Raw genomic sequence first — 24,437 nt, 5'->3', positions numbered from 1 at the left:
TCAAAAAAGAAGTATAATTATTACAAAATTTTTTAAGTAAAAACTGAAATACATTCATTGCAATTTGATTCATAACAAAATTCAGAAAACAAAGTAAATGATAAATATATCCAAAATAAATTTCTAAAGTGTTTTTAAATGCAAAATATTGTCTTGTCCTTTTTTTGTCTCCTTTTCTGCTCAGCCGCTCATCACCATTCGAACAAAATCTGAGGAGAAAATTTTCATTAGTGTTTAAATTTGAACTGATTATAAATACAAATATTATAAATCCTTTTATAAATTAACATTAAAATAAATATTTTTTAACAAATTAGAACACAACGAGTGCAAACGCTGATGAGAATATTCAAACTAACTTAAGGGATTAATAAATTTCACCCATTGGAAACTCACAAACAATAACAGGGTGCGAAGCCAAATCTTTCGTCAAAAAATAAGCACCTTTTATGTACTACAAACATTAACAAATTGCAAAATCATTTTCAAAGACTTTACATGATAAAATAGCTAGTTTCGGACAAAGAACTTTTTTCTTAATTATATTAGCCACCATTAAAAGATCGAAAGATTTTTCGGTTCGATTTCAAAGGGTGGAAAATGAAACCTGAAATTGAGAAATCTTTAATATGAAAGGCATTTTTTAATAGAAATTACTTTTTCACTCGCTTTATGTCTACCATCGAAAAATCAAAGCCACATTTTGATTGTTTATTTAAGCAGTTCTTACTATTGATCTTCACATGGCTTTATAATCCTGATGCAATATCATACTATGACTCAGGAGATTCGAGTTGCACTTGTAAATAATTATCTTTTTGACAAGCTTTACTTGTCAAGATTACATCGTTAATCTAAGATTCTTTTTTTCCTCTTTCGCAATTATTGCTGCTTTTTTTCATACAAATTTGAACACCCCTGTAGTTTTCACAACTAAACCTGAGTTTCAAATCAAGCATTGAAATAATTACTTTTTGCCAAGCTACGTGTGTACTGATTTAATTGCAAGTCCAAGTTATCTTTCGATCATTTGTCAGTATTGTCACTCTTAAGTATTTCCATGTGTTTTAAACCTAGCATTTAAAAAAACAACTTCTTGAGTTTTATTTGGACTGATTTCATTGCAAATAAGTGATTTTCTGCTGTTTTTTTTAATTTATTATTCGTTTGCAGCTGTTGTAACACTTTTTCAAGCAGTTTTACGATACTTTAACTATATTTTTACAACAGCTGATGTTTTGATATCTACAAATACATCAGTAAGTATACTGATAGTGTTTGGAACACTAATGTTTGTATTCGCACATGGGGCACTTCATTAGTCTACCTGCTGTGCACCTCTAAGTAAAAACATAATTTTTCATAAATAATGATATTATAAATATTAAAGCTAATTTATTCAAAATGTCACACAGAACAATTATCCACTCAGAGTTTAACTGAAATAAGAGATTACATATTTTTAAATGTTACTTTGCATTAGTTTTATTTCTTTTCTTTTTTTTTGTTTCTTCACAGCTTGGTCATTAGCTCTTTTACCATGAATGTGATGAGATAACTTGTCTTTCAGGAATATTCATTGTTTTCTATTAGTGAATATGGTTATTGATTACTATTTTTTAAAGCAAAATAATAAGTTTTAAAGGAATTTGCACTTGTCTCAATTTTAGTGCTGTGGGGAAAATCTAAGCGCAGAGGGTGAGATAAAGGTGTATCATTACTGTAATGAAAGTGTTAAAATTCAATGTATACATGAAGGACAAATTACCTTCATAGTGGACATTCCCTTGAGAATCTTCTTGTCCAGCCAGTAACTGTTCTACTTCATCATCATTCAATTTTTCACCTTAAAAAAAATTACACATCTCTATTAATGTGGTAATTTCATAATAAAGTAGTAACAGACTGAAAGCGTCATACTTATAAAATAAAACTTCAGGGTCACTCCTTTTAAACGAAATTTTAAAAAAAAATTCTGATACTATAAACCTATATAATAGTTAAAAGTTCAAATTCATTAAAATATAAGTAGTTTTTGGGAAATTTGTTTTTGTTGAGTGGCAACAATATTATCAAACAATGCTATTCTTATAGACTCAGGATGTGTAACAGTAACTTGTTTTTTTTATGATCAAATTTAATAATTTGGTAAATAATTTGCTCTTGAAAATAATTGTTTTTAATATTTTAATTGAAAAGATGTAAATTATAATTACTTAATGTACTTTTAAAAAAATTTCTTTTAACAATAAAAAATTGACAATCTGTCAAACACATTTTTTAAATCTNGCAATTAAAGAATGAATTATAACCATCTATTGAGTAAAAATTAGTTTCATTTTGGTAAATCCAAATTTCCGACATAATTATGACACTTATATTTTCAATCATGCTAGAAATATGTGAAATAAAATTATCAAAGTTGGTAAAGTAAAATTATCAAAGTTGTTTTATTCCTTTTTTGTCTCTTAATATATTTTAGCCTAGCTTAAGATCTGTCAGATAACTTAAATAAAATACATATTTTAAAATAAAAAAAATTAATAACTTTATCAACTATAATTTTTAATAGGCATTTCAAAATTAATATAAATAATAGAATTAATATAAATAAGGAAAAAATAGAATTGGTTAAAAAAATTTTAAAAAAATTTAACAATAAAAATTTTTCATAATTAATTTTTTTTCATTACTGGTCAAAAAACCAAGCCAGCCATTCTGCTAATGCACTGTGCATCAAATATGCTTTAAAATATTGAAATAACATTAAAAAATTAAGCTGTATCCTCCATCAAAAAGAAAATAGAGTATCAGATCTTAGTGGGCAAAATTAAACCTAACTTCAAAAGAAAAAAAGAGTTTCTGTTACTAGAAAAAAATGCATACATAGTAAAAAAAGATAAATACTAATGCAAGTAACAGAATATGTGCGACTAAATTTTAAATAATTATGGTTACCATAGTTCAGACTGTCATTCAAGAATATAAATTGAAGATACATATTATTTTAAATAGAGACCCACCTTGAGAATAAAAGGAAATTTGAATTTTTTGAGTCTTAAGGGTCCATAGTTGTCAAATCCTAGCTGAATTACTGATAGAATAAATAAAACTGGTTATACATAAGTAAGAAATCGTTGCTTAATATACATTCCTTAAATAATATAAATGATTGTTTTAAACTTCGAATAATGGAAGAGTTGCTATTACAATAGGAAGGGGAACTTTTTTTAGTGGTAGGAATTGCAAAAAATAAACAACTTTGATTGTAAACTTAATTAATCTCAATAAGAGTTTTTTCAAATTCATAAAAATACCCAATTAATGTTATATTTAGGAAAAAATTAATTAAACTATGTAAAAATTTAATAATCGTGATATATATCGAATACTGAAGTTTTGTGCAAATGAACTCTGTCATGGGACATCCAGAACATCATTATTCCTTATTGTGTTTTGGCAACACCTAGTCAGGGTGCCTAGCCAAATTTTTCAACAAAAAATAAGCACCTTTTAAGCACTCAAAAGAAATTTTTAAGCACTGAAAAGAAATTTTAAGTACTTTAAAAAAATATTATAATTAGGATCTGTGGACTAGTAAAAAAATTTTCTTCCTATTGTTGAAATTTCATATATACATTAACAAAATGCAAAATTATATTCAAATACTTTACATAATCATGATAAAATAACTAGTATGTTGATATGTACTTAGTGAATGTTCCTCAAGTCAAATTCAAAGATTATGGTACTAATCTATAATTAGAAAAGCGCAAGAAGGCCATTGGCTTGCCATGGACGAAGACGATAATGCTTCACCTACAATGAAATTAAGAAAAGAAAATTTCTTTTGCTATTAAAATTTGCCAATGTTTAGTTGGTCCCCTGTGATCAGCGAAAGTTTGAGAGATTTTTCGGTTCGATTCCAGAGGGCGGAAAATTAAACCTGAAATTGAGAATATGTTGCAAAATGTAGCAGAGTTGCATACGGAAGTGCAAGAATCCTTCCCACTCAATCCAGCTCAGCATATAATCGCATGCAAACCCGCAAGTATTTCATCAAACAAGTAAAGTGATCGGCACTTTCATACGCTGCGGACCGATCGTATGCCAAAATGGATTACAGCCGAATAGTGAAGACGTTAAATAGAACACTGTGAAATCCACGCTTTTTACATACTTCGTGGTGAAAATCCATGGTAAAGAAAATATACAGTTGAACCTGTTTATCTTGAACCTCTTTATCTCGAAAACCTCTATATCTTGAAATTTCTAAAATTCCTTACATTTACTGTCTAAAATCAATGTATTTTCTATGTTTATGTCGATTTTTTTTCCCAAAGCCTCCATTTCTTGAATTTCTAATAATAGAGTACAAAAGTCAAAACTTTCTTTATCAGTAGAACTTGCAACAGAGATGAATTGTGTGAACCCACAGGAAGTAGGGATGAACTGGTTGGAGTGTTTCTTGGAATTTCAATCACTATCCCTGTACCTTCTTTAACTAGAAAAGAATACAATGAATCTGGCAGTAAGTGAGGAGTTCATGAGTAGTGACCAGACCACCAGGAGTTAGCTTTTCAACATAGATAAGAAAGCTAAGCCAGGGTTCCCACTCAATTTTTTAAAAAAATTCAAGGAGCTAAAATCAAATTTTTCAAGGACCTATTCAATATTGTTGTTATATGCTAAAGTACATGTCAACCAGATTTTACAATGACGTAGAAGCAGAAATTTTATATTTTTAAATCATAATGCCTATTTGACAACAAAAAAAAAAAAATTTTATTAAATTTATCGGCTAATAGTACAAACATAGTTGCCAACTTGGTAAAAACAAAAATAGGAACACAAAGCATGATAAGCCAATCGGGAAATAATGACACAAAGAGTAAAACAAAATATCAAAAATCATAACATCAGTAGCAAAATATCAATTTATAGACCATGCACGTTTCATATGTAACATAATTTTTGAGTTTACTGTTTTAATTAAATTACTTATTAATGAAGAATATCACAACTTTATAGTAACTAATTAAAAAAAACTTACTTCTTACAAGAATAGCGATATTGGATTCTAAAATCGCGCGAATAGATATCGCTATATTGGATTTTAAAAACAAGAAAATAAAAATTGCGATATTGAATTTTTAAATTGCGTAAATTTTAAATCAGCTAAGTACCAAAATCGACGATTGATATTAAAATCGTGTGAATAAGAATTGCGATACTAGCAGATTCTGACGGAGTTCCTAAGTTATAAAATGGCAAAAATCAGCTACATCAAAGGAATCAAATGGGCGTAAGAATCATAAATGTGTCGTTAGCGTGATTTAGCAAAAGTTTCAAAATTTCGTCGGATTATAAATTTTAAATTCAAGGAAGTCCGCCAACCATTTGTCTTGAGATACGTGGAAATCTGAGAAATTCGAGGAAAAAATCACATACCCTGTTTCTAGGTTTTAAACCTTTCCTGGGTTGAAAGAAAATTGGCATAAGAAGTGTAACGTTGCTATAATATCGAACAATCCGAAAATTTTGATCTAAAATCGTATTTTCGGAACAAAGCTAAAAATTCGGAACAAATACGATTTCATTGGAACAGTTGGCAGCTATGTACAAATGGTTGATAGTTACATTGCTGTTTTAAATCACTTTGAAAAATTCCAAGTGACCAAAAAAACAACCTCCAACTGACATAGCATACCTGCCAACCTCCAGGGGAAAAAATCCAGAAGATTTTCTTAAAAATCCAGAAGATTTTATACGGTATAAATTTGAACGCAAAATTTGGGAATTGATAATCAAAAACTCCCTTTTTTTAATCTGAGAGAGAGAAAATATAATTTACAATACTAAAATCAGTTTTGAATAGTAAAAATTATAAAGAATTGTACATTTAATCAATAAAATAGAATTTTGAATATGTTCATAAAATAATGATTAAGTTAATATAGTTACTTTCAGAAATTATCATAATGAAAAAAATATGTAATCCATAAAAGAAAAATGATTTATAAATAATAGGTTTACACAGGGCTCCAACCATATTTTTAAAATTAAGGAAAAAATTCACACTTCCAAGAATGCTTCAAAACATTTTAATTAAGCATGGATAACTAAGACAAGTTGCATCCATCAAGAAGTTAATTAAAGCTTACTTTTCAATATATATATATATTATTGATATCCTGGACACTGTAATAAAATTAAAGAACTAATTGCTTTAATAATTTCAGAAAAGGTTAATTAAGTTAAAAATATTACAATAAATTTATGTAGCAATGTATGAAATTTAAAAAAAATTTCAATATTAAACTTTATTTTTAAAGGGTAAACATGAAAAACAGATGTAAGACATAACTCGGTTAAGCAAGATAATCCAAAAAAAAAAAAGAAAAGAAACCTTGTTATAATAATTGGTACAAATGACAAAATAAGCTTTTATGTCCTGGATTTAATCTAAATTTTGACTATTGATGAAGGGGCACGTTTAGCATTTTTGAAAATATCAGCAGTAAACGTATTATCAATTGTTTTCTCGAATTATTGTTCTCATTGTTTTTTCGAAAGAAATTATTTATTGTTGAATTTCCAGATGCACATTTAACATTTTTAACGTGCTTTTTGGATTTCATGTGCTCAACAATATAATTTTTTCCGCAGTGACAAATCATAAAGTTGCATGAGCAAACGCTACAAAATGTGTATTTATCACCATCTCGCGATCGTAAAATGCCAGGAAAATCACTACAGTATGATTCCTTAAATGTTTGTAAATAATGTTTGCTCATTTTAGTAAAAAACAAAACACTAATCAATCCTAACAATACCGCGTGCTAAAGTAAACAGCGACACAACTGACCGACCGGCGTCAATGAGTGCTGCACAGAGCCTTCCATCTTCCGCCCCTCCCCTATATTCAATGCACTCCTCTGAAGATGCGCGCGCTTCTTCATAAACTGACCTCACTGTAGCACTCTCAGCGGAGTTGGCGAATTCTTCATAAACCGGGTTGTTTCTCCTTACTACGGTAACCCGCAACACAATTTCGATGCACATTTTAAAGCATCGCTCTGAAAAAGGCCCGTAAGCGCCAAATTTGGAGAGTTTTTATTATTTTTCCAAAAACTCGGAACAAATCCGGAAGATTTTGCTCTTACCCGGAAAAAAGGTGGAAAATCCGTAAAACTTCCAGAAAATCCGGAACAGCTGGCAGGTATGACATAGGATACCAGCCAACATTTAAAACTAGCATCAGTGAAACTTCTCATGAAAAATTTAATGAAGTGAATTAGAACAGGGCTACCACTGGATGAAAACAAGAAAAAAAGTTGCTTTAGTTGCATCATATATGAAAAAAAGTCTCCTAAATAGTCTCCAAGATATATAAAACAGTTGATAACATCATGTCCTCTTCTAACATAATTTTAATTATTTGTGCTGTATTAGCATAAAATTCAAATAATATGCAGTTAGATACTCATATTTATAAAAAATGTACATTTATTTGTGGATTTACCAACAATATATAGATAGAGGAATGCTTAGGGAACTGCTGTAGAATTTTTAAAAATATCTATTTTTAGTTTTACTCTTTATGAGGCATAAAGCTTTAGATATCATATAAGAAACAATAGTTGTAATTAAAGAAAAAAACATTTGGAAAAAAAAAAGCTAGGGACTAAAATCTTAGGCATTATAAAAAAATGAAGTAGAAATGACAATTACTTTCATACATAATTTTTTTTTTAATCTTACTATAAAATAAAAATTTATATATAGCATATTCGATATTAAACAAATCTTGAAGTCCAGTTTTAACATTCTGTTTTTAATTAGTTTTACAAGTATTATTATAGCTAACAAGTAACAAATAATATTATACTAACCAACACAAATATCAGAAAAACTAAGACTGAATTTTTATTAATATTGTGAACAAGATTTCTACATAAAAGCATTACGTTTTACCTAGAGTAGTGAGAAGATGTCGTAACTCAGCAGAACTGATGAAACCATTTCCATCTTTATCAAAGTGTCTTAAACCTTCAATAAAATCTTCTGCAGTATCAGTGCTTCTGTTTTTACTGATAGTCTGCAAAATTGGTAAGAATACTTCAAATCCAATTCGCTCATCTAAAAAATAATGAAGAAATTTTTATATACATATATCAATCATACATTCATTCTTTTTTTAACAATGAGAACAAAAATTATGTTGAAGGCAAACCTGGTTTTAACTGAGGACAGCATTTCTTTACCTCTGCTTCAGTTGGATTTTGTCCCAAAGCACGAAGGACATCACCGAGTTGAGAAATACTGATTTTTCCATCCCCTCGACTATCAAATAATGAAAATGCATCTTGGAATTCTACAAGATTAAGAATAAAATATTTAGATTCAGAAAGCAAATAAGAAAAAGATAAAATATCACTTAAAAAAGTAATAGGACTAGGCTAGACTATAAATGATAAAAATGGATTGGAAAATTCGAAACACAAATGAAATAAGCTTTTCACAGATTAATTTAACAAAACATTAAAAATAAAATCTGCATTTTTTTAAAAATTCATAACACAAGTTGACATGTATTTTTGATCAGTTCAGAAAAAAGAAAAAAACAGAAAGATGATACAAAAAAAGGTCTTGAGCTGCATTTACAGTCTTAAAAGCAAAATTATTTAAATTGTTTTGCTATAAGATTTATGATAGTTACAAAAGTTTTGCAGATTCAAAAATAAACACTCACCAGTTAAATTAGTACCCTTTTTTTAAATGACAGATAAATACTTTTATAAACTAAAATTGTAGGCCTATGGAAAATTCAGGATTATGGGAGATTCAGGTTTCGTAATTAGATAAACTACTTTTAAAGTATTTATACCATTTCATATACATATCCTAATTTAAAAAGATCCATATACAATGAAACCTCCTGTTACGAACACATCTACAAAATGGATGCCTCTCATCACAGACTATTTAATTCTTTGTTAATCTTCTATGAACAAACTATTATGTAACTTTTAAGTAAATTGAACGCTTCCATAACCAGCTGCGGGCAGTTATTTATGCCCAAAAGCATATTTTCAATCTGTTCAAACTGATCCCCACTTTTTCTAAACTTCTTTTACAAAAAAAAAAACTATTTCAACTTTCAATTCCAAAAAAATATATGCAACTTACAATCATTTCTTAAAGCATGTGTAATTTTTGCTCACCCATAAATAAAAATAACGTTAAGCTATTTCACAACTCAATCAATCATTCATTCTCTTCAATCACAGCAAAGAAAAAATGATACTCCTCAGGTGAAATATTTCAGACAGCAGCATGTGTTGCTCTTTTTGTCTGGGTTACTCAGGATGTAAGACCCTACAAGTTGAAACTATACATGAAATTCTCTCATATATCTTTTCCCACTAAAAACTCCTTCTAATCAATTTGATCCTTGTACTTAACAAAGGTGGCTTGGAAAAAAAAAAGACAAATTTAAGCATTCATTCATATAAATGAAACATTTATCCAGACTCTTGACAAAAGATCGATTGTGAATAGAACAACTCCAAGAGAAAATGTATCCAAGAGCTTTTTTCTATGTGCAATTTACCTGAAAAGATGTATTTTGCATCATTGCAATTATTCTAAGAGAAATCTATAACCTTTGTTATAAGTGTATCCTCCCCCTCTCTTGTAAATGGATAATTTTTTTGGTCCCAAGAGAGTCCGCTTAACCGAGGCTACATTGTACTACTTTTTTTTAATAGATATCAGACTACAGGGCTAACGAAAAACTAAATAAGTATATTTTGCCTTACTTAAACATAATAAACATTCTAAAACATTTTTAATTTATTGAATCACTCTGTTGTGAATAGTGAGTTATCAGCCAATTAATGGAGCAATGAACAACTCATACTTATTTGAAGTCAATATAAATTTTTATATTATAAAAAATAAGTAACCAGTATTTAAGTTTCTTATCAATATTTAATTTTTAAGTTTGCTAAATTCGTGAGATCTTTAAAGAAACAATTTTAAAATAAGATTTCAATAAACTCTAAACAAACACTACAAAACATTTTTATACAAAAGTAATTTTGTGGATGATTGATAGAATACACGTAAAAAGTTTGATGATAGGATCGATAATTGTGAAACTATTAAAGTTTACCCTACAAGATTAATAATCTGCACTTCCTGTGGCTGAAAAAAAAAATAAGCAATGGTCCCCGAGGAAGAATTGTGGAAATACAGCCACACTGTCACAGATTGTTACAGAGTTCTTGAAGAAAGAATTTTCATTTCGGAAGTAAAAAACTTCGTTTTTCTTTTTTGCACAATTTTTTGAGTATCTTTTTCTGCAGAATTATTTTCTAAAGTTGCCTTTCTGGCAAATGGGAGTGAAAGATACGCTCATGATTTTTCTATTCTCAATTGAGAACAACGAAAAATTTGGTTAAGACTGACTAAAGCTAGAATTTTTAATAATTAATAATCAAAACCTTAGACTGCGAAAGTATAAAAGATAGTTTTTGCTCACAAAATGATGTTCTTTCCTTTTCTCAGAGAAAAAAAAAAGAACACCATATTTTACACTTTTTTTTTTTGATAATTATTGCTACGAATTTTCATTTGGTTTTTTTGATGTCCTGATGTCTTTTATTGCTCAGTTATTACTATTGATATTCTCATGTTTTATTAAAAAATACCAATATTTTTTAATAAAATATTGGTATTTTTTAATACCAATATTTTATTAAAAAACATCGGCATGAGAGTATTTTTTAATAAAATATTGGTATTAAATTTACCAATATTTTATTAAGGCATGAGAGTTTGAATCGCGCATTTAAGAAATCACTTCTCAGCATTTTCAGTTTGCGCCAATATCATCGTTAATCCAAGCAAAGTTCAATTGTTTTTTTCAACAACTATTGATATGAATTTTCCTTTTCTTAAAAATTAGATTTTTCATACAGTTTTATTACACGCAAAATTTAAATATCACGCTCATAGTGTGAATATTTCATCGTTTTTTACTTTTAGGCAGTGTTTGCTAGCGCTGTGATATTACTTCCCTATCTAAAATTCCATCACTCATTTAAATTATCACTGTTTGACTGGCTCAATTTATGCCAATAGTATCGTACATTCATGTGATGTTTTAGTTACATTTTCGGCAATTATTTATATTGATTTTCATGTGGTTTTTAAATATACTGATAAACTTAAGATAATATGGGAAATTCAGTTAATATGGGAAGTCACGTCTGAGTACATACTTTTTGATGCTATGATTCTATTACTTTTTGCTATCTATTTTTGTAGCAGTTATTGTTATTGAATTGTTTTTAAAATTCTACATTTATAATACGATATTATTTATTACCATCGAATCTCAAAGAGAAACAAGCATTTAGTAACCCATTATTAAAAAGTCAGACTCGTGTAATTTTGCTGATCTTTTTCTTTGTAGTACCATGGATTTTACGATTATTAATAATTTTTCTTCAATGTAATAATGATTTACAAAATTTAAAAATAAAAATAATCAGTGCGTTTGTGCACTTTCAAAATGAGAGAATAGAATATAGCCCATAATAATAGAATAAAAAAGAAAAGAAGTATTACATTCAAAACTAAAAAAAATCATATTCAATTTTAATCGATATGAGTCACCTCTTACTTTATCTTACCTCTTTCTTTTTTCTTTTTTTGTAATCACAACAGTTCGGTTACTTTAAATTAGTAATTATTATCATTAAAAGTATCTTGCAGAAAGATATATTAAAGCAAGGAAAACTTGTTGCAGAAAGCCGAAAATAAGACACAGAGGCAAGATCAATGATTTTATGCCCACAAAAATCTGATACATAATATCAAGTTGTTGATAGTTCTTTTTTCATAAAATGCCTGAATTGCATTTCCAAAAATTTTTAAACAATGAAACCTGTGAATAAGGTTATATGCCTAAACCATGTATTTAATTAGAAGAGAAGTTTGAATTATCGAATTTAGCAATTTTTACCATTAATTAATTTTAATAGATATTTTAATAAAAATGAAAAGATATTCCATTAAAAATATAAACATTTCGATTCTTAAAATTTCATTAAGTCCTCAATTGTGTTTGTATAGAACAGGATATTCTGAACAGACAAAAATCAAGAATGTTATTAATAATAAATGAATAAAACCTGAATGAAAATTAATATCAAATAAATTAATAAAACCCAGATAAAAAAAAAAATTATCAGGAAAATTAGGACACCTATGGCTCTTGAAATTTCAGAAATTAAATCTAAGTTGTATATATACCATTTTCTGCCCACATAATGAAAAAAATATTTCTAACAACTTATATCACTTTTATTACCAGTTGGACATAAATTACTTTATAAGAAGAAACCTGATCACTAATGTTCCATCTATAAATCTTGTCAAAATAAGCACCCCCTCCTAAAAAAGCAAAATTTATTAGTTGTTTCAAACAACTGCTTTCTTTCTTCTGAATGTCTGCCTCTTCATAGAGGAGAAAACGGGTAGATGGAAACTGCCGATTGGGTCATTCCATGTCAAATCATACAGGATTTTACAAAAATGGCACCCACCATCTCAGATTTTGATGAAAATTTGTACACTTATAGAATTTTTTGTGCTGATTTCAAAAATATCAATTATATTTAAATCGGTTAATGGGTTTAAAAGTTATAAGCATTTGTATTTTTGCCAAAATGGCACATTTGCTGCCATTTTGATTCATACATCAAAGGCTATTAATGATTGTAACTCACCTCATATTTGTCATGGAGCAATAATTTTTTTTAATATTTTGTTCAGAATAAAGTAATCTGTCATTTAAACACCTTTTTTTGCAAATAAGTATCTTACTTATTTAGTAAATGGGTCTGTTTTGCAGTTTTTTGATCAACTGAGTTGAGTAACTTCAGGAGATTATTTCTGTCAACTCGCCCCCTTCTATTTCAAAAATATTTTATTCAAAGATAGTTGAAAGAGCAAACTAACATCTGATATAAAAATTTTGATGGGCAGTTCACTCACTTTTTAAAAAAAAAAATATTTTTATGAATCATTATGCGTTAAAAGTACTGGTAGTTTGATGATTTATAGTCCTTAATTATAACTAGAGTATAATAAAATGATATAAAAAAATGTGAATGGTAGAAAAATATGTAAAATAAAGTAATAATTTATTAAAATTTTTTTTCTTTCTTTGAGCCCTCAAAAAGTAAAGAAAGGACAAAATTTTAGAATGAACAAAATTTCATCTTTTTTGCAAATAAATTTATCCAGAATCATATAGCTTTGGTAAATGAGAGGGATCAGAATCTAAAAAAATATAAATGAAAGTTTATCTGAAAGAGTAGAGGGCAGTACCAAATAATAAAAAGCAGCCATTAAAATTTTTTTTTAATTGAACTAACTTTGATCTTTATGGAAGGAGAAAATCATTGTACACTTTAATTTAATTCAAACATTTTGTTTGATTCTAAAATGTAATTAAATGTAAGACCAAATTATGAATATTTGAAGTTAATTTTATCNTTAAAATCTTTTAAATTCTAATTAGATTTTCAAACAAAAGAAGGTAGCATAGGACTCATCTCATATAGTCTCAAACTCCCAGTAAATATTGAAATTCTATCTTGAATAGTTTTTTCACAAAATAGATGTTTGCATTTTTTGATCAGGAATTATCCCAGGTCATCCTATATAAAAATAAAAATTGTGACTTATTTAATTCTCCTTTCAATAAGACCAAGAAAGTCTCCCTTCATGTCATAAGTGTAGATCAGGCTAAAACATACAGAGCTAAATTGCAAATTTCAGCAATTCCTGGCCGGAAATTGTGTTTGTCTTGTTCAGTCTCAAATTTTTTCCTTTCTTCTTTTCTTTTTTGAGGGGGGGAGGGCTCAAAGAAAGAAGAGAATAATTTAATAAATTATTACTTTATTTTACATATTTTTCTACCATCCACATTTTTTTATATCATTTTATTATACCCTTGTTACATAAGGACTATAAATTATCAAACTACCAGTACTTTTAATGCATAATAAGAAAAATATTTTTTTTAAAAAAGTAAGTGAATCGCCCATCAAAATTTTTATATCAAATGTTAGTTTGCACTTTCAACTATCTTAGAATAAAATATTTTTGAAATTGAAGGGGGCGAGTTGCCAGAAATAATCTCCTGAAGTTACTCAACTACGTTGATCAAAAAACTGCAAAACAGACCCATTTACTAAATAAGTAAGATACTTATTTGCAAAAAAAGGTGTTTATATGACAGATTACTTTATTCTGAACATAATAAAAAAAAAAATTATTGCTCTATGACAAATATAAGGTGAGTTACAATCATTAATAGCCTTTGATGTATGAATCAAAATGGCGGCAAATGAGCCATTTTGGCAAAAATATAAATTCTTATAACTTTTAAACCCATTAACCAATTTAAATATAATTGATATTTTTGAAATCAGCACGAAAAACTCTATAAGTGTACGAATTTTCATCAAAATCTGAGGCGGTGGGTGCCATGGCTGGATGAACTGACATGGAATGACCCGATTGCTGTCTTCAAATTTTAACCGTATTGATACACAAAATAAAGGATCACACAATATGAATGCATTATTTTGTGCTTCAATACAAATGTTTTATACTAGAGAAATTTCAGCATTTTACTGTACTAAGTTTGAATCTCATTTCAAATGTGTTGGTTTTTTAAATTTGCGTTTTTTTACACCTTAAGACCAAAATAACAATGATAAAAAAATGCTGAAGAATAAAAAGAAATCATAAAAAAGAATTAGAAAAACGCAGCTTCAGCTGTTATTAAATTGAATGCTTTATAATTAAAAGCAAGGAAATGTTAAATAGGTATAGATAGGGTTCACACCAGAAATTATAATCTAGTGGTCCAATAGGACCACCAAGGTATTCATTTAATGGTTCAAAGAACTTATATGGGGAACAAAGTAGAGAAAAAAAAATCGAACTTTAAAGTATTAATTACAAAATTCATATTATGGTGAACATATAAAAAAATATTAATTACCATCTATAACACCTTAAAACTAATTAGGTTCATTACCCCATAATGATTAAAGTTTAATCATTGAAATTGAGTCAGAAAAAAAAAGCTAAAATGATATTAATAGACAGCAGATAATATGCAATTGCATACGTGCATATGCAATTGCATATTTTAGCACTTTTTGCCATTTGAGCATATAAATGCATAAAAAGGTATATTTGCTATTATAAATGCATATTTTCAGCATTTTATGGCTTTTTCCTCCTAAAACCATATCACTATTCTTTTTATGTTAGCCTAAGGAACGCTTTAAATTTTGTTTTGTCGTTCTTTATCACCTGAAAGGGTCAGTTGGATTGATGTTGCTGGGGGTGATTGCAATCACGTGAAAAAGATGTAGAAATGAGGTGAGTGTCGGAAAGGGGGGTACAAAGGGCCCACCCAAACAGACATTAGTCATAGAAACCTCAGAAAGGGATGGTCAGATATTCTATGATGGGATGTCTTTTCCTGGAATAAATAATTGTCAATCTGTATGGGAAAAATAAGGCTTCTGTGGTAGGTAGAAAATGACCTCCCTTTCCTGTGATTGATCAGTTAAAAGGTGGAGTGAATACATTTTCGGAGAGAGCTGCTATTCTAACATATTTCGATAGTCCATCCGATAGATAGTTTCGACATCCATCAGTTGAATACGTAGTTAGTGAAGCTTCGAACGGGATTTTTGACTGCTGAATTTTATAATATGCCAAAAATTAAGTCTACTAAATCAAATTTAATGAAGACATGCATTTCGGACTATGGGAAGGACTTTACGACCGATGGGGAAATAGTATTTTGTGTGATTTGTCAAAAACACATTTCCTGTGGAAAAAAAGTACCAAATCGATCAACATATAAAGACTAATGCTCACTCCGCGAAGAAAAAGCAGAATACAAAAGGATTTGTTCAAAGTTTATTAACTATTCCTGTTCAAGCAGCTAAAAAGGAAAGTGATTTTTCTAGTGATTTATGCAAAGCCTTAGTAAGCAGCAATATTCCTTTAAAAAAGTTAAATAATCCAAACTTAAGACAGTTCTTAAAAAAATATTGTACCAATCAGGTCATTCCCGATGAATCGACTTTAAGAACTACCTTCAGCCGATATATAACGAAGTACTGGATGATATTCGACGAGATATTGGAGATGGCCCTATATGGATTGAAGTCGATGAGACGACAGATAAGTGTGGTCGCTATATTGCTCATTTTATTTGTGGAAAAATGGATAATATTCCTACTCCACCACATCTTCTAGCAAGCAAAGCCCTTGAAAAAGTCAATCATTCAACCATAGCAATGTTTGTCAATGATTTTATCAAATTATTATGGCCTGATAGAGATGGTTCTGAAGATGCTTCGATTTTTGTCAGTGATGCCACTCCATATATGGTCAAATCTGCAGCAGCACTGGAAATTTTTTATCCCAGAATGCTTCATATTACATGTTTGGCTCATGCTGTTCATAGACTGGCTGAGACTGTTCGAGAAGTATTCTCCTCTGTGAATGATTTAATTTCTAGTATCAAGAAAGTTTTTCTCAAGGCACCTGTACGCATAAAATTGTATAAAGAAATGTATCCTGATTTGCCCTTACCTCCACAGCCTGTGATAACTAGGTGGGGTACATGGATTAAAGCTGCACGTTTTTATGCTAATAATTTTGATGCAATAAAGTCAGTTGTAGATGCAATTGACAGTTCCTGTGCTTCTTCAGTTTATGTCACAAAAGAATTACTACAGGATATCTCTTTGGCATTTCGTGGTTATAAAATGGTGCTTCGTTCAAAACAAAAATTCGGGTTTTGCAGCAGTGAAAAAGATAAATGATTTTCTTAATGGAAACGGAACTGAACTTCCAGAGAAAGTAAAACCAATGAGTATGAAATTGTACAAGTGCTGTCCAATAACATCGGTTGACGTGGAGAGGTCATTTTCTGCTTTCAAAATGATCTTTGATGACCAACGACATCAATTCACCCTTGAAAATTTGAAAAAACACTTAGTTGTGTAAAGCAACAAAAATTATTCAGTTTAATAAAATCTTTCAGGAAAATGCGATGATTTTTCTTCTCTCATTTATCATACTTCAATTTTAGGCTTTTTCTTCAGAAATGTGTAGATTCAAGTAAGAAATATATTTTGATTTTCTTCCTTTTAACAAAAAAATGTTTCAGCTGTGTTTGTTGGAAAAAATAAGTAGTAGTATTTAAATAAGTCGAACTTTTAATTTCTATTTTAAATGCATATTTCTAGTTTTAAGAGCATATATTCAAGTTTTTTAGTGCATATTTTGTCCGTTTTTTAGTGCATATAATCCACTGTCTAGATATTAGTAAATAAATTCAACATAGATATTAAAATACTGGGACCAAATAAATAAATGAGGAAAAAAGAAAAAAGTTAACAAAACATTATATTAACAGTTAGTTATCTAAAAATAAAATTTTAAATAAAGTCAATTCCAAATGAGACAATTTTATTCATCAACTATTATACTGTCAGAACATGAATGCAAAGAACAGCACAATTTCAATTCAAAAATTATTACATCAGACACTTTCAGTTACCCTATTTGAATACAAGGCATTTGAAACCCATACCACGAGTAGACCAACAAAATTAGAACCAAAAAAAAATTGTATAGTGAATTTACAAGATAGTAAGGAAAAAATTTTTTTATTCCTTACTATTTTATAAATTCCAAACATATTTCAAAGTAACAAATTTGTCACTTATAATGTAATTTGTAACTTATAATGTCACCTATAATGTAGCATTTGTAGAACAATTGTCACTGTACTGGCGTGAGTTCTAGGCATAAAACTTGTATAGAACTGTAGGTACAGAACATTTCAATTACTATTATTTAGAGAATTACTTTTGTATTTAAAAGAAAAATGTAGAGTTTTTATTTTTTAGCCATTTCTTCTTTTCTTTTTTACTCAATTATTCAATACAAAATAAGATAGATATTATTAATTAAGTGCATTATCACGAGCCCCGTGGCAGAATAGTAGTGACACGGCGACATTGTTGCTAAACATTACAGAGTTCTTGCAGAAAGATTTTTTTTTTTTGAAAAGCAAAATAATTTTTTCTTTTCTACAGAAATTTACATGTAATATTTGAGTCATGCATTTAGATAATCACTTTTTGACAAGCTTAATTTATGCCGAGAGTATCGTGATTCGATGTAACGTTATGATTCTATTTTTAGCAGTTATTAATATTGATCTTCATGTGGATTTTAAATTTCCTGATATATTTCAAACAATATGGAAAATTCGAAACGTGCATTTGAGTATTTACTTTTTAAGGTAATAATTCTATCGATATTTGGCAGTTATTGCTAGTGATTTCTCTATAGTTTTTAAATTCGAAATTTGTATACAATCAGGGGTCTGATTAGAAGAAATTTGGGTCCGTTAACGGACCCTTCACAAAATATCGTTTCATGAAAACTGACCCTTCCCAAGATATTTTAACTTAAAAACTGACCCTTCCCAAGATATTTTAACTTAAAAACGGACCCTTCACAAAATAATTTATATTTTAATCGGACCTTTCACAAATTTGTTTATCTTTATTATTGTTTTGTTAATCGAATAAACCCTTCCCAGGGTAGAGAAAGACAGTTGTAAACGAACTAAATTTTTGTCTTCGGCAGAAGCTTCTTCCTTTATTCGTCCGAAATGAATATTCTGCTTTCAGCAGTATAGGCTAAATACCAAATATTTGTATGCTGCATCTCTAATTTAGTAGCAGCAATTACTGTTATTTTTGAAAATTTAATTTTTCTTATAATTTTACAGTGTTGAGCATAATCTTGTATCTATTCACAATTTAAAAACTCCTTGAAAAACTTTTTTGCAATAACCGGACCATTTTTGCACAAATTCACAAAAGCAGGACCCTGGTTAAAAGAATGTTACTTAACGTTTATTTCATATTCACAAATTACGAGCAATTTTTTCACAATTTTATAAAAACAAGACATTTCACAAAATGTCTGGACAGACCCCTGATACAATATTATTTATTACAACTTAATCTCAAAACGAAACACGCATTTGAGGAGTCTGATTTCTGTGATTCCGTCAATCTTTTTTTCAGCAATTACTACTACGGATTTCATGATTTTTAATCATTTTTTTATTGTGATGATAATTTACAAATTGTGAAGAAGGAAATAATTTCAGCATACCCCCCCAACAAAATGCGAGAATATCACCCATAATATTAGAATAAAAAATTACTACATGTTCAATTTAAAAAAATTATATATACAGTAGAGTCCCGATAATCCGAGCCCCGGTTATCCGAGTTTCCGCTTTAACCGAGCTATCAAATATTTTAAGTTTTTTCTATGTTCTAGTTTATTTTTAAAAATATCGCCGAAAAATAAATCTGAATTTTATCTCCCAAACACTCGGGAAAACAAAATCTAACAACTTGATCCCATGAAATGATCATTAATATCGCCAATAATGAAAATGAACCTAGCGAAGATGATGAAGACAGTGACGATGAAAATCAACATATAAAAATCTCTCACACAGATGAACTTAAAGCTGTCGAAAATGCTACTGAATACATAGAACAACAAAAAGAGGCGACACCAGCCTTCCTGTTATCCCTAAAAAATGGCGAAACATTGATACAGAAAAGCACCAAAGTTATGTAAAACAAAAAACGATTAAGGACTTTTTTTAAATAATAACTCTTTAATTCTCGCAAAGTATACTTTTTAAGTTTTTTCAAGTAAGCTTTTCAATAATAATAGGAAATGTATGCGGTACACTCGTATAAATTTTATATTTCTTAAATATATTATATTTATACCAACTCTTTTTCTTTCTTTTTTTATACTCTTCGTTTTAACCGAGTTTTTCAGTTATCTGAGTTAGTCGTGGTCCGCATTAACTCGGATAATCGAGACTCTACTGTAGTTTTAATTTTTTGTTGTGAACACATCGCTTTTGTTATTTTAAATTAGTGACCTATATGTTTGTTATTAATAAAAGTATCTTGCACAAAGATATTAGTGCTAGAGAGGTTTGTCATAGATAGTCCGTAATTATTCCTAACATTAATGTTTACAGTTATCTTTTTGTTATACTGACATCTGCTTCCATCTTCTTCTCAGAAAATACTTGTTAGTAATTTTATAAGCTAAAAGTATTAAATATTCCCTCTGATTAATATGCAATGCTTATTTTATCACTTCCTTTTAAATGTAATTTCTTTCCTTACTAAGTGACTGGAGTCTAAGTTTTTTCTTGTTTTTTAAAATTTCCTTTTTGTAAGCTAGTTTTACAATTAATTGTCAATTCAACTTTTTTTGTTAATTTTTCACCTTACATATCCATCTTTTTGGCCCTAAAGCTGAATCTTATATTGTTTATTTTCAATGGATTGTCCTTAGTAAATGATTATTTTCAAATACAATTATTTTTTACTATTTCCTCCATTTGTTTTAAAATTATTATTAGTTTTAATAAATCATTAATTTCAGCACATGAATTCCAATTAATTGACTGTTCTACATGCAATTAATTGGATGTTATTGATTGCATGTTATTGATTGATTACTTACAGTTGAACTTAACTTCATTTTATTCTGTAGGGTAATTTCGTTTCTGATTGCTTGGTCTAATATACAGAGAAAAATCCCCAAGTTTTAATTCATGCGTAGTAACTCATTTATTTATGAAAACTAAACCCCAATTTTTCTTACCATTCCTCATTTGTGCTTAACTTGTGATTAAAAACAGTATAAAATCAGTATTTATTGTGGCATTTACTCCATTAATGTCGCACTTTTAACGAAGTAGGTTTAGTTTGAATTAATTCAAATTCGTATATAATAGCATGATTTTTAAAGATCCACTGTAACTTCCAATTTATTTAGTTATTGATAATCATTTAGTTATTGATAATTATTTAGCTTTAATTTCATTCCTTCATTTTAGTAAGATTTTTCATATCTTGTCAGGTAATATAGTTAAAATTCATATGATATTTGGCCAGACACTCAAGTTATGAAACTGAGGATATTAAATTCTTTCTTCCTCAATAATTTGAATTAAGTTTTGAAGATATTTTAATATTATATCAGGTTGTAAACCAAGCTTGGGATTTCTTTTGAAAAAAGGATATTTTTTAAAGACACTGAAAAAAAAAGAAGTAAATAATATTTAAAAATAACAAGTACAATTGTTTAACAATAAGTATTAGCTTAAATTTAAACACAAAAAATTTAATGAAATACAAAAAAAATCTGAAAGTTTCTCTTCATATCTACATCTTTTAAAAATAACTGTTTTCTTACTTTAATTTTATACAAATTAACATCGATTTGTCCTATTATAATGTTTAATTTTAATAATAAAATATGTCTTACTTTCCTAAATAAACATAAATGTGTACTCTTTGTATCTAGAAAAATTATGTGCATTTATTTATTTTTCTTAGCTTACATATTCCATTTTTTAAAAAAAATTCATTGTTTAGATTAAAATTACACACTTTGGTAAAATTAAGTAAATTAATGATTAAGAATAAATCCATTCTGATTACTATTAATGTTTACTTTGATAACATTATTCTCAATTGGTTAAATCTTTAATAGTGTGTTTCCTTAGGAGGGGAGAAGAGTACATCAATGAATTTTTTAATGATTTTTAATTTTACAATAACTTTCTTAACTAAATATATTATTTAAAAATGTATTTTTAATGTTCACTTTCTCAGAATTTTCAATTTAAAATATAAAACAAAAAAAAACTTGTAATTTAATTGTCAGTTAATAATTTTTTTTTTGTCTACTTTTTTAAAAATTTATACACAGTGATTGTCTTTTGAAAAGATTGAAATACATTATATTGATTGAAATATATAATATATTGATTGAAATTGAATGAGAGTTTGAGGTAATATAAGTTGTTTATACTATTTAAAGTAGGCAATCATTCAATTTAGTTATTTTAAGAAAATTATTTTGTTTTCCCTGAAAGTGTTTTACATGAATATTCATATCTTTACTAACTCACTAAGTTACACAATTAATGCTATTTTGGTAAATCTTTTAATTGCATATTATGTTTATTATATTGTTATTTCACTCCTATGATTCTTTGAAAAAATAAAATTAAACAAATTAATGTTTTCAACATTAAAATTACTATGCAGGGCACTAAATACTTACTTAAAGCTATTGGACAAGTAAAAAATTATCCTTATCATACAACATTTAGCTAAACCTAACCAAATTACCCGCTTTACCCCATTTAGAAAAGAATTTATAATAAATAGAATTTTAAAATTAACTTTTAGATTTCTATGTAAATCTGTTCTTTAGACATCACTCAACTAGTTTGAACAAAAAAATAGTTTTAGCCAATTTTAATGATATTAGAAGAAAATTCATCAACAGCTTTAGTAAAAATAATGTATCAGTTGATTGTAAACAAATAGCTAGTAAATATTGAATTTTTTATCAGTTTCTAAATCTGAAATAAAATTGCTTGTCACAATCCCAATTAAAGCCTTTCAAAATATTAAACAAATTATCTCAACTTAAAAGGAGAAAATAGATGCTTTCTTAACATACTCCACCTGACCTTACTATTTAGGATCAAATTCAGTTATTACATATTTTGATAAACTTAAAACAGTGGTAAGTGAATGCTTTCTCAAACTTCCAAGTTCCTTTTTCTGTGAGGAAGCACTATGCCTTTTTTTAATCCTACGGAAAACACTTCCTTTATTTTAAAAAAAAAACAATCCTCCCAATCGAAAACATAGCCAATACATTATCTATCTAATGAATAAAATTTAGCTTAAATGAGAAAATAGAATTAAGTGTACAAATTATTTCCTACCTTAAATTTACTTTAACTATTTGCCACTTAAAAAAGTCTTATACACAAAAAATATTGAAAGCACCTTTTGTTTAGCATTGCAAGTGAGATGTCACCAAAAAATATAGACATCTACCAACTTTTTTTTTACTGTTCTTTTAATTTTATTTACATTTTAAACATTAACATTGATAAAAAATCAAAATACTAAAAGGTAAAAAAAAAAATAGTTGAATTGAAAAGTACCAGAGAAAATTTCTAAATAAAGTGGAAGTGTAAAATAATTGAAAATTAATATACCAATTCAGAAAAAAATAAATCTAATTTATCATAAAACACTTAAAAAGTGGCATTTGTAATCTTACCTTCCTTATTAAAAGTTTTACCTTAAGTAATAACAGAAAGTTATTTTGTTTGAAAATCTAATATGAATTGATGTCTTAAAACTGAAATCAAAGAATTATAATACAATATTCAGTAAAAAAATATTTCGTCAATATATATTTAATAGATTAATATTTTTTTTTAATTTTTAATTAAATTCGATTATTAATTTTTTTTTAAAATGGACACAAGAATAGTAGAATAATATGACTTCTTTAGTCATGCTTACATGCCACTTAAAATGACCATTGCCTTGTATGGTAATGTTTTAAAGGGTGTGCCACTTACCCTCATAAGGACATGTTTAATTACAACGTAAGCTGCAACACTATCGAAAGAAATGGATTTTATCTCATGTAAGGCGAAAAATGTAAATAAAATTTCATGAGTTTAAAAAAGTTAAACTATGCATAAAAAATACAGCTACTCACCAGTCAATTGATCATCACTAAATCCGGCCTGAAAGAGACAGAAAAAGAAATACAGCAAAGTTCAAACTTTAGAAAAAGAAAACTTTAAGTTAAAAAAACAAACATAGATTATACTAACCATTTTTTATTGTATTCCTACTAAACACAAAAATTTATCAAAATAATTAAGAAAAATTATTCACAGACTGTGTGATCCTTCACAATGAATAGGAATGCTCAACTGTTAACAAACTGTCATCAAAATATCTGCTGTCGCCTCTACCTTACCTTTCAGCTATTGCGTCTCTTATTACGTAAAACTCGCCTTCTATAATGTGATTGGCTAATACCTTTAATGGGATCTTGGTGAACAAAGAGCACAAGGCGACCTCATATCAACAGAAAGTTGCTTCCCCAATCATGGTTGCAGGGAGAAAAGTGTTGAACCAAGCAGTCTCCTCAATTCTGCTTTTTACATGCAAAGTCTATGGCGGGCTTGTCATACTTTGAATAAATTTTTCTTGTTTAAGAATCGGAGTGACCAATTCAAAAAAAAATACTAATAATTTTTTCAATCTTTCCTATCCACGAAAATGTAGGTCAATTTTTTTATCTTTATTACTCAAGTCACTTTCATCAAGTCACTTTTTTACTCAAGTCACTTT

The 24,437-nt window shown here is 28.1% G+C and overlaps 1 protein-coding gene across 1 annotated transcript; it reads right to left on the bottom strand.

Moving 5' to 3' along the window:
• Positions 1–24,146, bottom strand: LOC107437045 (Myosin light chain cytoplasmic). Its single transcript, XM_016048919.3, has 6 exons — positions 23,912–24,146; positions 23,794–23,821; positions 8,237–8,377; positions 7,978–8,142; positions 1,769–1,846; positions 1–209 (listed from the first exon to the last, which is right to left on the bottom strand). The coding sequence occupies exons 1-6, from the start codon at positions 23,912–23,914 to the stop codon at positions 181–183; spliced, it is 444 nt and encodes a 147-aa protein (XP_015904405.1). The 5' UTR covers positions 23,915–24,146; the 3' UTR covers positions 1–180.
• Between the last annotated feature and the right edge of the window lie 291 nt (positions 24,147–24,437).

The sequence above is a fragment of the Parasteatoda tepidariorum genome, chromosome 6 (genome assembly GCF_043381705.1).
Source record: "Parasteatoda tepidariorum isolate YZ-2023 chromosome 6, CAS_Ptep_4.0, whole genome shotgun sequence".
NCBI lineage: Eukaryota > Metazoa > Arthropoda > Arachnida > Araneae > Theridiidae > Parasteatoda > Parasteatoda tepidariorum.
The sequence above is the reverse complement of the archived record's forward strand: the minus strand, read 5'-3'. Positions and strand labels throughout refer to the sequence as shown.